Source organism: Pongo pygmaeus, chromosome 7, assembly GCF_028885625.2.
Source record: "Pongo pygmaeus isolate AG05252 chromosome 7, NHGRI_mPonPyg2-v2.0_pri, whole genome shotgun sequence".
NCBI classification, from domain to species: Eukaryota; Metazoa; Chordata; class Mammalia; order Primates; family Hominidae; genus Pongo; species Pongo pygmaeus.
In genome coordinates, this window is record NC_072380.2 from 124904278 (window position 1) to 124918149 (window position 13872).

The 13872-nt window shown below is 33.5% G+C and overlaps 1 protein-coding gene across 1 annotated transcript in view; it reads right to left on the reverse strand.

Moving 5' to 3' along the window:
- CSMD3 (CUB and Sushi multiple domains 3) overlaps positions 1-13872 on the reverse strand; it is a 1221229-nt gene that overhangs the window by 13929 nt on the left and 1193428 nt on the right. The window contains exons 64-67 of the mRNA XM_054498903.2: positions 10080-10191; positions 7432-7611; positions 4764-4829; positions 237-395 (exon numbers count right to left, since the gene is read on the reverse strand). Of these exons, the coding sequence (XP_054354878.2) occupies positions 237-395; positions 4764-4829; positions 7432-7611; positions 10080-10191 (517 nt within the window). The remainder of the gene's footprint in view (positions 1-236; positions 396-4763; positions 4830-7431; positions 7612-10079; positions 10192-13872) is intronic.

Consider the following 13872-nt stretch of genomic DNA (forward strand, 5'->3'; position numbering starts at 1 on the left):
GCTACCAAAAATTATTTAAATAACTCATTTTAAAACTAGTTTTATATTTCTGTAGTAATATTCATTCATCAATCCAAAAACCAGAAAACCTTAGTTCTGAGTGAATATGAATGTCATCAAAAGCAAATGTATCAAAATAAACATTTCACCATATAAAAAGCATTACTAAAAATGATGAAATCATAATAGAAATAAAGGCATGAAGGTATATTTTGTTGCTGTTTTTATTGCGATACCTGAAAGTGGCAGCTCCATGTTGCTATTGCTCAGTGTTGCATTAACTCTCCCAGTGGAAGCATTGAAACTAGTAACTGTCAAGGTCATGGGTTGTTTCCTTCCTTTGAAATTGTAAGAGCCTTTCCATATATAATTTTGGGCAAATACATCGTCAGGAACTGTGAATAGATTAAATATACTACACATTAATTTTACAATGCCATATAAATATAAGCATTAAATAGAGTATTAGTGTATTGAATAATGATGTATTGCTAAATACACAATAATGTTGAATGTGTGTTACAAAATTAATTCTTCATATAAAAGTGTTTCCATTTTTTAGAATAAATCAACATTGTAATAATCTAGATTTGTTCATATGTTATCGATAAGAGAAAAACAGAAAACACCAGTAAAAGACATTAGGTTTATTTTTAGAACCCAGGTAAATATAAACTTCACTTATCTTTGGTCTTCTATGCAATATATTTCTTTCTGAAGGAAAATAAAATGATTTCACATCACCATGGCAGTAAAACTTTACCCAAGTCCCAAGAGGCCTGCTTTTTTTCTAGCAGTGAGAATAGATTTTTAAGAGGAATAGCAAAGAGTTAAACCCTGCCTTTGCAGAAAGGTCCTGCAAAATTATCATGAGACAGTGCTTCTGTGTTCCCCCTTACAGAATACTGAGTTTAGTTCTTCTGATAACAGATGCTCCTGAAGAAGAACAGGGGTCCACCATATTGACACCTTTGAGGTATACAGGTATTTTTAGAAATTGTCACTAGTATTGTTGGACTCTCAATGTTGAGAGATGAATTGTGGTAGAATCAAAGAACATTCTAAAGCTTATAAAATTTTCATCTAAAGAAAAAACACTATTTTAGATACTAGCCAAAAAGACTTATTGTATTTATATAAATTATTTATGTAATTTAGAGTTATATAAATTAGTTATGTCAAAGTCTACACAACTCCTGGGCAGCAGCTAAGAGAAGCTGCATTAATCCTTTACCTCACAGCATAGCACATCCCTAGAAATCAGCTATTCAAGGGACCCAACCCTCTTTGGATGAATGAGTGAATGAAGTGGATTTAGGAAAAAGTCTTTTTTAAATTTGTCTAACAAGTTATTGATGATTTGTCATCTGATATATGCATGTACCACACATTTTACCAGTCAGATCACAGGGATTGCCATTACAAGCTGTGTATTCCCTGAATTCTATTAAACCAAGAAAGCAAAACCACTGTGGCGGATCAGCATAAAAATACCTAAGAGTTCTGTTTTTACTGAATATTTCAGTACCAACTAAAATTTTTATTTCCATGATAATTTATAAGCAATATAGCTCCTTACTTTGATACATGCTCCTTACTTTCATACCATTGCCAACTTCCATTCTTATCACTTTGGAGTAATGTAATCACTGTGTCTCATTCATGATTTTAAATGAAATACTGCTGAATGTTTTCTCATATAACATGCTATTTGCATATAATTTTTATAAATAATTTTACTAAGATTTAGGATTTAAGAATTTTTAAAAATTATAAATAGGTGTTGAATTTTATCAAATACTTTCTTTGCAAATATTGCAATTATCATAATTTTTTGCACTTTAATCTCTTAACGTGATATATTACTTTTAAGGATTATTTAAAACTAAAATATCCCTGCATAGCTATGATGAATCCAAATTGGTTCCGATGGGTGTTAAAGCAAACTAAATATGGCCTGACAAGGACTCCATAGTTCTATATTTGAGTCCTTGTAATGAACTTCAATCTAACTTAATAGGTAGACAAGATTGAAAACCTAATTTAGGAGTATGCACCTGTAACAATAGCTGAGGCTTGGCCAAACCCAGCAGCTGTACTTCTACTACTCACACACTGCTGAGTGCTCAAAATGTGTTCAAATAAGGCAAACACAGAACTGTGACCAATCTAGTTGTTTCTGTCCCTCCCTTCTGATTTCTGTATGTCACTTCCCTTTCTTTGTGTATAAATTTGTTCTGACCACAAAGCATCCCTGGAGTCTCTCTGAATCTTCTGTGATTCTGGGGTCTGCTTGATTCACAAATTGTTCATTGTTCAATTAAACTCCTTTAAATTTAATTTAGCTGAAGTTTTCCTTTTCGCGTGGGTTATCTTTACTACAATGTTGAATATGATTTGCTAAGATTTGATGTAAGATTTTCTCATCTATAATCCTGAGTCAAATGGGCCTGAAATTGTTCTCCTTTATCTTTATCCGAGTTATTAGAGCTATGTTGATCCTAGAGAATGAATTTTATTGTCCAGAAGAGTTTTTATAAAACCTGAAAGATCCATTCTGTTCCTTTAAAATGTGGTGGAACTTACCAGTAGAGCCACATAGACCTCATTTTCTTTGTGGAAATAATTTTAGCCAGTTCTTTATTTGCTATAAAATTATTCACATTTTCTTTTATTAGTTAGTTCTAGTAAGATGTAGTGTTCTAGTAATTTGTCTGCTTTGTGTAAATGTTTTTAAATGTTGATAATTATTGATAGTTTTCCCTTAATATATTTTGAATTTCATTAATCTACTCTCTATGTAGTTATGCTCACATTTTCTTTGTTATGTTATTTTTACCAGAAATTTTTCTACTTTGTTTCTGAAAAGAACAACATTTGGTTCTGTTGAGATTCTTCTATTGTTTTGGGTGGTTGCTTGTTTTTATTATTACATTGATTTCTGCCCTGCTACTCTGTTATAGTCTTAATATTCTCTTAATAGGGACACAACTAATTAATTCTGAGGCTTTTCTTTTCAATAATGTAAGGATTTAAGGCTACAAATTTCCCTCTTAACTTTCCTTTTCTTATAGCCCTCAAGCTTTGATATTTCAGTTTTTCAAAATAACTAAATTCTAACATATTTTCGGTGTTAATATCTTTATTCATGAGTTATTTATTAGTACTAATTTTGCTCTGAATTTCCAAACATACAGGAATTTTTTAAATTACATATTTTCTTATTGAACTTTAATCGCATCCTGGTCAGATATGAGCTATGAAGACTAACTTTGTTTTAAAATTTGTTTAATTTTATTTATTATTTAATATATGAGCAACTTTTTACAGATTTGATGTGCTGGAGCTATTATTCAGAGTTTCTATCTGGTCCCAAATCAAGCATTGCTGTTGGAAAATTTGGGGCATTGATGGACAATTATGGTTTTCTGACTCCATTGCAAACAAACTCTGCCTTACTTTTATGTATTCTTTGATGGCCTCAATGGCATTCAGCATGTTTTTGACAAGTGTTGAATGTATCAGTATAAGTCACAGAGCTTGGTGGTCCCTCCACTTTTATAGCATGTACATGGAGCACTTCTAAAACCAACTAGAATTAGATCCTAATGTAGTTCTTGGCCCAATACAACTGAGAGAAATCTGTTTCCAAGGTGAAGATCAGATATTATGCTCTTATTTTATTGGCAGCTTTTAAATAATATCACATAAATAAAATACTAATACTGAATAAGCATGATATGGTTCGGCTCTGTGTCCCCACCCAAATCTCAACTTGAATTGTACTCCCACAATTCCCACATGTTGTAGGAGTAACCTGGTGGGAGATAATTGAATCATGGATACTGTTCTCATGGTAGTGAATAAGTCTCACAAGATCTGGTGGTTTTATCAGGGGTTTCTGCTTTTGCATATTCCTCATTATCTCTTTGCCTGCTCCCATCCATGCAAGACAGGACTTGCTCCTACTTGCCTTCCTCCATGATAGTGAGGCTTCCCCAGCCATGTGGAACTGTAAGTCCACTTAAACCTCTTTCTTTTTAAATTGCCTAGTCTTGGGTGTATCTTTATCAAGAGTGTGAAAACGGATTAATACAAAGCAACTCATATATTGAGTCCTTACTATGAGCTAAGCACTCTGCACTTCATTTGTATGAAGCTTATTATATAATTATTTAATTATTATTTCTTTCGTGTAGAAAAAGATATGGAGACTCAGATATATAAAATAATTATTCCAAGGTCACAAGTCAGAAAGTGTATAAGATAGGAATTACATCAAGGTTGTAGGGCTTTAAAGTTTATGTTTTTATTGATTGTGCTAGGTTTTCTAATTTGCTTTTTAAATCAAATAATTGAAAATAAACTAGTCAATTTCTAGAAGTTACTGATCTTTTTTCTCATACCAAGTGTATTTAGATCCTTTTAAAAACATATACATTTAAAAATTTTAAATAAAACCTCATTTTTATTTTAATATTTTAAATGAAAGTGTTGCCATTATGCTATAGTCATTTACAGATACTCTTCAAGGGAAATTTTAATATTTTTAGCAGACGGAACTATGAACATTACTTTTGGAATACTAACATGTCACTGTATTACATTGCTTTGAATTCACCATCTTGTGAATTATCAAATTCAAGACAGTTATAGTTTTTTATACTTAAGTATATATTTTAAATACACAGTTACTATGCCAAGAAAACAGTAGACCATTTTTAGAAATAATGAGCTCTAGAAAAACAAATGACATTACTAACCACTTAGCTTTGGGCTGGGTGTTCCCAGTGCAGGTCTAGGATCTTTCACCAATATTTTAGAACCAGCTATGAAAAGAAATAAAGGTGTTTACAAAAGTTGATGCAATTGATTACATACACATGCACACACACACACAATGTGATGCACTGTCCATTTTATTCTCTGACATTTCATATAGATAGTTTTCTCTAAAATGTTCCATTCATCACAACATCTCAGTCCCCTACTCAGCACTCGTTATGTAACTAATGATTTCAATAATTATTCCTATTACAGTCTATTGGTACAAGGGGCAGATTTGTGTTGCTTTATCATCTTGGGATGTCATTTCTTATTTTAGAGGCATAAGCCAAAGTGGAGACAGTTGCCTCCAACATGGAAGCTGAGAGCTGAGGGTTGTTCTTGTTGACAGAAGGCAAAAACTATTTGGGTAGGGTTTACATTTAAAAATCAAAGTTTGTTGAGATAATTAAAGATGTCACCAGAAATTGGATAGACTTAAAGGTGAAATCTTCAAGGTTTTAAACCAAAACCAAAGGTAGTCCAAAACCAAATAAATCATGTAGGATGTAGAAGTGACTGGAATATTATAGGAGCTATGACATGAATGCCTTGTAAACTATGTATCCTAAGAACAATGTAATGTCTTAAAAGACTGTAAAAGGATGTGATTTGGGCAAATGTTGCTCTGGCTGCAAAACCAAGAAAACTTGGAAAGTACTTGTAAAGGAGCAAGTACGGATATGGCTAGAGAAGTTGAGAGACCCTGCAGTAGTCCCAGTAGATATAATGCTGAGTTAGAGTATGATAGTAGTGACAATAAACCAAAAAGGAGAACAGATGAAAAAGCTATTGAAATTGTGGTGATTTGGAGGGATAGGAAAATATCTAATGAGATTACTAGATCTCATGTGTAACTATAGGATGGTAATATCACCGAGATAGGGAAAACCAAAGGGAAACTATATAGAGAAAAGAAATGTATGAGTTTAGTTTTGCATGTATTGAGTACTGAAATGCCACTGAAGAATTTCACTAGAGATATCAAGCAAACAATTGAATATGTAAATGTGAAGCTAAAATAAGATAAATAAGCTAGAAATACTAGTTTGCAAGTAATCTACATAAGGACTGCTGTTGAAGCCATTGGCTTGAATGACATCACCTAAAAGTGAATACAAGATGAAAACAAGAGATGGCTAAGCACTGCATCTTTAGAAAATCATAAGTAGAAAACAATCAGTGTATAAAGGAAATGGAGAATGGATACTCAGAATTAGGTGGGAGTAAAACATTTACTCATTCAACAAATATTTATTGAATGCTTTTCACATGTAAGGTACTGATTTGTGTTAAAATTACAGTTGTAAACACTTTGAGTGAAGTCTCTCATGAGATTATATTCCACTTGAAGAGAGGTAGATAGGAGGACAGCAGAGTGGAAACAGATAATTACAAGCAAACAAACCAAAGAATAAGATCTTCTCATACTACAGGGATTTCAATCATAAAAAAAAATAAGAAAAAAAAATAGCAGAGGAATGTTCTGATAAAGAAAATGAAAACATTTCAAGTAAATGAAAGTAATTGTCATTTATGACAGCTGCATTAGATAAAACATTAGAAGGCCTTACAAATAGGGTTTTTGGATATAAGGAAATGGATTTTGTTGATGACCTTACCAAAAACACTAGAAAAACTTCCTTTACTCCTTCTTCTGGCATTATAAATCTTTTCCAAATGGAAATTGTCCTGACCGAGCAGCAATAGGGTGGACACTTCACCCAGATCTGGTCCAAATATTAATACCATATCACCCTGGCTGAGTAATGGATTTGGAGATGGGCTTCATTCAAAACTGTGGCAAACAGAATCCCAGATAGTGCTTTCCTGACCAAAACTTTGGGAAGGACTCTTTCTACTAGGGTTACCCTGGCAGAATAACCTAGGCATTATGGTAGCAATTTTCCATACTCTAATAATAGTGTACCCATATAATTTAGGTTCACCTGGTACCTCTATGACCTTATTTGGAAAGGTCTTTGCAAATGTAATTAACTAGAGATCTTGGGATAAAATAATCCTGATTTTAGGCTGAGCCCCAAATACAAGGACTGGTATCCTCATAAGAAGAGGAGAGGCCACACAAAGATACACAGAAAAGAAGGCCATGTTGAAATGGGGTAGAAATTGGAGTAAGGCTAGGAGCCAATAAATACCCAGGATTGTCAGAAGCTATGAGAAGATAGGAAGAGGCAAGGAATGGTTTCTGCTTAGAGCTTACAGAGGGCACAAGGTCCTGCTGACACCTTAATTTTGGACTTCTGGACTTCAGAATTGCGAAGGAATAAATTCCTATTATGTTAAGCTACCCAGCCTATGGTACTTTGTTATAAAAGCCCTAGAAAAATAATATACCTACCTGAAGAGAGAACTTGAAGATAGAATAAAGGCAAGAAGTAACATTCTCATGGGAAAAAAGCTATGAATAGACTCATAAAATTTATATGCCTCTGGATCCAGAAGTGCTTACATTACTCCTAGACTTGGAGTTAGCCAACAAATTTCCCTTGTTCCTATGCTAATTTGAGTTGAGTTTTTGTCTGGAGCGAAGGAAAGCAATAGTACAATCTCTTGTGTTAAAAAGATTCTATACAGAAAACTTACCTTCACAAATGGGAACTTTTCCAGTCCAGTTGTTATCAGATTTACACACTCTATGTTCTGTTCCACCTGCTAAGAAGAAGCCAGGCTGACAGGTATAAATCAGTGTATACCCATGAGATGGAAGGTCCATCCCTACTACATTTGCATGAGCAGGAGTTTCTGGCTGTTTACAGCTGTGGGCTATATTAAGAAAAGAGAACAATGTAAATTTTCTATAGATATGTTAAGAAAAATTTGAGACAGGAGTCACAATATATTTTAGACATACTTCAATGCCTTTATATACATATATCTTAGAATAATTATTCTAATAAATCACAAAAATATTTCAATGCAAATACACTTATTGATTTCATACTTTAGCATTTCCTAATCCACCATTTGTGGAACGCTAGATGTTAAATAAATTGAGAAAAAAAAAGACATTGTCAATAACTAAGCTCACAAATGTATGCTTTAGCATTTTAGAGAGTCACACATTCCAGAGAGTCACAAAAACCAGCATTTTAAAGGATCTATGAAGTTGTGTGGCAAGATACCTTTTAATGTTTGTCAAGCTCAGGTTTTCTATACAAGTTTAGAAAATATTATTTTATAAATTTTAAATTTATTATATTTATTTTAAATAAAAAAAACTATTTTCTATTGTTAAAACCACAGCTAATTATATTGCTCTGGTATTAATACTTCCCAATAAAAGTACATTTTAATAATTTTTTTACATATGGAATTTTCAGGCCATATTTGGATCCGTATGCTAGAAGTATCATTTTGTTCACCTAACTCTCTCTCCTTTTCTCCATGTTTCCTTCCACTCCTAATTCTCTACCTTGATTACACCATATCTTCCCCTTATTTCATCGGTTTTATGTCTTAATAAGACCATTCCTTTCCCAGTCAGAGATAAATGCTACAAGAAATTTTTCCCCTGAAACAGATAGCATTTTTTAATCATTTGTTCATAGATATACATCCATAAAAGTGATCTCTGAAAAAAGTGTTCTGTGGATAAATTACAAAAAAAAACAATATTTTTCATTTGTTTCTTAATGGAGGTCCACAACAGTATAAATAATAGCTAACATTTTTTTACTCCGTGTGCTAAACATTGTGTTAAATGGTTTTTTGTTTTTGTTTTTGTTGTTTTTGAGACAGAGTTTCACTCTGCTGCCCAGGCTGGAGCACAGTGTCATAATCTCGGTTCACTGCAGCCTCTACCTCCTGGGTTCAAGCGATTCTCCTGCCTCAGACTCCTGAGTAGCTGGGAGTATAGGCACCTGCCACCACACCCAGCTAATTTTTTGTGTTTTTAATAGAGATGAGTTTCACCATGGTGACCAGGCTGGTCTCGAACTCCTGACCTCAAGTGATCTGCCCACCTCAGCCTCACAAAGTGCTGGGATTATAGGTGTGAGCCACTGTGCCTGGCCTAAATGGTTTATATTTAATATAATGCAGTTAGTGAAATGTAATCCTCACGCAGTAAGTATTGATAAGGAAAACTACAGTCTGTCTCTACTGACGTCTTAAGCCCTATGTTATGGACACATTAGAAACTTTGAGATGCTTCACAGTGACAGACGCTGTTTAACTTTGTTTAAACTATCATATCCCAACTGGAGGACATCAAAGAACCATGGTTTACTATGAAATACCTAGTTACAGCCCGCACAGCTGTTTTAAAGTACACATTCTGAGGAATTCTCCTTTAAGGAATTTTCCATATTTAAATATAAGCCAACAAGGCACATAACATGGCATCTCTGTGGAGTGTTCTCCTGCTTTAAAGTAAGCTGCTGGTCCCTAGGTGTCCCCACAATCATTTGGATGGTTCTGAACAGGGATAGAGTAAATTCACAGGGCTTGTGTAGGCTTCAGCAAATCCTAAAAGCTAGATACCATCCTAATAAGTGTTTCCACTCCAGCTTATGTTTTTCCATTTTTCACCAAGAAACACAATTGAAAAGGTAAGGGAAGAGATTTTTTAAAAAGGCAACTGGAGAGAAAGAAAAGCCAAATAGCTGACCAGCTAGAATTCACTTCTAATTGTATGTCAGAAAAAGTTATTTAGTGGCCCCAGGCTTTGTTCTTATTTAATCTGTATAGCAAGTGCTCTCCACTGAGGATCAGAGAACATATAAAGGAATATGGATTATTATTATTATTAAAAGAATAAAGGAAATTCTAAAATTGTTCTCAAATTTTTGGCTAAGTGCCCATGAATATTTGCTTTCATAGATGTTGTTAGTTTCCCCAGATTCTCAGATAATATTTTCACAAGCGATTTTTAAAAATTAGAAGCTGTTAGATTGGTGCCTCGGGTATTTTAGATTACTTCAGACTGATAGATGCAGATCTATAAACTAAAACCTAATCATCACCTAAAATTACCAGGTGGCCAAACTAAACATAAGGTCTTTACAAAAAGAACAAAATTGTGCCTTGTGCTTTCTGACTTACTTAGAGAGTGCTTCCCAAAGGCCACGGGTTTATGATACAGTAATAAAATTACATACATAAAATATGTTTTTTAATCTGAAAGTCAATTTGATACACCTATAGATGTAAATTTATTTGTATACTTGGGAGAAAAAAATGCATTTAAATTCTTACCCATGATAGCATTATTTCTTATCCATAATACTTACGTATGCATTCAGGCTGAATTCCACTCCATGTAAGATCAGCGAGGCAGGTGCGTGTTGTAGACCCTTGGAGAAGGTGTCCTTTTTTGCAATGGAACTGTACAACACTTCCTACCTATAGCAAATTAAAGAGAGGAAAAAAATATTCCACTACAACTTCAAATATGGCAACAAATAGAGCTTGAGTGAGAAAATGCTATCAAGTGAAATTCTGTGTGGTAGAGTTGGAAGAAAAAAAGAACTGAAATCTGATTTAAAATAAAATTGGAAAAATTCAAAACTAAAAAATTAAATCCTGGTTTATTTGTTTATATATCATCATCAAATAGTTGGGTCCTTAGTACATACATAGATACCAAGCTTTTTTGCCATGGGAATTTGAAGAAAATATTTAAGACACCAAAAAATCCAACAAGCTACATATGAATACAAGATAGAGAGATAGATAGTTAGATAAAGATAAATAAATAAAGCTTGATAAAAATAGATATGGACTTAAATATAGCTAACCACATAAGAAACAAATAAATATTGAAGGTGAAAAATGCAAAATGAGATTAGAGAAAAAGGTGGTTACTGAAGGTGGTAGTGATAACAGAAATATACAACGGAAGATATACTGTTTGTACCAGCTTTTAAGGGTATAGTAATTAGGAGAATATATAGGACAATGGCTTTCAAAGTGTAGTCTCTAGGCCAGTAATATCAACATCTCCTAGGAATTTGTTAAAAATGTCAATTCTGAGGCTTTACCCCAGACACACTGAATCAGAAACTCTTAGGGTAGAAAAACCAACAATCTGTTTTAATAAGCCCTTTGAGTGGTAGAAATAAACACTAAAGTTTGCAAATGACTTATAGAAAAGTGGAAAAGATAATAACATGATGAGAAATGTATGTTGGTTAAAATATATATCATTTGCTGGGGAAAAGAGAGTATATTAGATTGATCGGCATTTATTGTTTACAAAGTGAGCAGGGCAGGTAGCAGTTTGGGATAAGTGGGAAGCAGGGGTATATAGTAAATAAGAAAACAAATCACAGAGTAATGTACATGTAGTTTTAATTCTGGATCTCACTTTACTTGAATAAGTCATATCTTCTATCTCCTCTTTGAGACCTAATTTCTCATTTATAAATAATGATGATAATATTATTTGTATTGAAATCTGTTTTAAGGATTAAATGAAATAGAATTTATACTCCACTCCACCCCAGGACGACATTCAAGTTTTAAATAAATTATAGGCATGATGACTAAATTGGAGATATAAGTAAGAATTAGTTTCTGAAGGGTCTCAAATGGCAGGCTATGGCATTTAGAAGAATTAATAGTAGTAATTGTAACTATGAGGCTGGCACTGCCGTTTTAGATTTGAGTGGATAAAAACTGTACTAACTTGTGGCAGTAAGCCTGGGGAAAAAAGTCATTTCCTCAAAACAATTACAAGAAAAAAATCAACAAGATTTACTGAATGATTAGAAGTGGAGGATGAGATAAGGGATATTTAGGGTCTGCCACTTTGGACTTCTCCAGCAACTGCAGTCTGAGAAGGCTCAGTTGCAGTTTTAGGACTTATCACTCAGATCTTGTTTTCTGCCTTCCCCTTAATTCCTACTCACACTTGACAGGACAATAAGAAGCTAAGCTTAAGATGATATAATTTGATACCAAGATTCCATTTGAAACTTCAGACTCTGAATTCTACCATTTTTCATATTGTTATTATTATCCAGAACTATACTAGGCCAGAAATATTAAATTCCAAAATTCTTTATCTGACAACAACCTTTTTTCTTTATGTTATCTCACGCTGTGTCTTCCATGAACCCTCACCTTTGCCTCTAGAAGATCTCTTATCCCTGGATGCCCCATTTTCTCTAGGCTGTTACATTGATTGATTCCAAGAAGCACCGTTTGCATTTTATTCCTTATAACCAGAGCCCCCTGACTTGTGCTCCAGAGCATGACTTTCACATTCCTTCTGAAGTTGTGCAAAATGGTGGTACAGGTTTTGATTTCTCAGTATGGACTAGATTATGTTATATACAGTTTGCAGTTCTATTTTTCAGTCAAACCAGTTCTACAAAACCCATCATCTCTATCAATCCAGCAATCCTTCTTAAGGTTAGAACCTAGTTAATAGTGTCACTTGTCACTAATAAATTTTCCCTTCATTCACTTCACCACCAAAACTGGCAATTTTACCTTCTAAATCCTTTTCAAAGTATCGTCTTCCTTTTTTCTCCACTTTACATCCAGTTTTACTCCCCAGTATCTTTTCCATAGGCTTTGGTTCTCACTTTAGCAGACATCACAATCACCAAAAGGACGTTATGAAAACAGTGATAGCTGAGTACCCCCCTTCAGGGTTTCGTACTTAGTGGATCTGGGGTAGGTCCATGAATCTATAGTTCCAACAAGTTCCCAGGTGAAACTGCTGCTGCCAGTTAGGGGCTACACTTCGAGAACTACAGCCATAGACAATTATAACGATCTTCTAACTTGTCTCCATTTCTCAATTTCATGATCCACTACATTTATTTTCTACACTGAAGTCAGAGTGATCTATGCAACATGAAAGTTTGACCTTATTATTAACCCATTAGGATAAAGTTACATTGCGCTAACATGACAAAGGCCTCCATAACCTGGCCACTGACCATCTATCTAGCATCATCATTAACAGCTTACTTTACTCAAATTCTGTTAAATTAACATTGAACTTTTATATCCTGAAATGCATGCATATTTTCATGCTATTCCTACTGCATGGAATGCCTCTCCCAACTTTCCTCTCCTAGCTCTTACACTAAAAGAATTAGTTCAGCCATCATCTGTAGAAACCCTTCCCTGCAGCAAGAAATTAGAAAAACCATCTCTTTTGCGTGCTTCCTTAATGCTTTTCATTGTTATGGGTGTTATTACCTAGCCTACGAGATCATCTATCCCAGCTGACCAACATATCAAAATGTTAGCCCTTCTAGGCCGGAGACTGTGTGTACTCATCCTTGTGCACCTTGAGCTTAAAAATGTGTTTTGAAAATGTTGGAGCAATGGAAGGAATGGGGACGAATAAAATTACTTGATTACTTAACTTTAGAATATTTAACGTCTATCAGTTCTTAAAGTGCAGTGATATCACCTCTATACTTTAGATAACATAAGGTTAAATCATTCTGTTTTTTCTTTGAAGGGTATATTTGAGTTATTTCATCAAACCTTTACATTGGTCAGGTATAAGAAATATGTTGGACTACACACACTTTGTTTTTACTTGTAAGACATTTTTCCTCAATCCTGTAAGCTTTTCGAAGTCATTATAACAACTGCTTTAAATATTAACCAAATATTATAGAATTAAAATAAAATCTGTTTTAAGATTTTTCTGTGTATCACTAACACATCTGATTAATAAGATTTTTGTCAAATTCACAAATTCTTATACCTAATATCTAATAAATATTTATACAGATTTAATAATTGATTAAATTGTTTATCCAGAATTTGTTATAGTCAAATCAACAAAATTTTCTCTAAATATCAGTGCATTAATAAATAATTTTGTCAGTGAAGAACCCGCTTAATAGTGTTTTTTACATAGTTCTCTATCCTTTCCCAATTTGATATATCCTTCTGACTGAACGACTTCCGACATGCATAGTATAATTTGCTTATTTGTAGAAAAATGGGTAACAACATTCTAAAAATTTATATTATCAAATTCAAAAAATTCTTGGAAAAATAACATGTACAATTTTTTCACGAATATTTACTAATAAAAAGTATTATCTG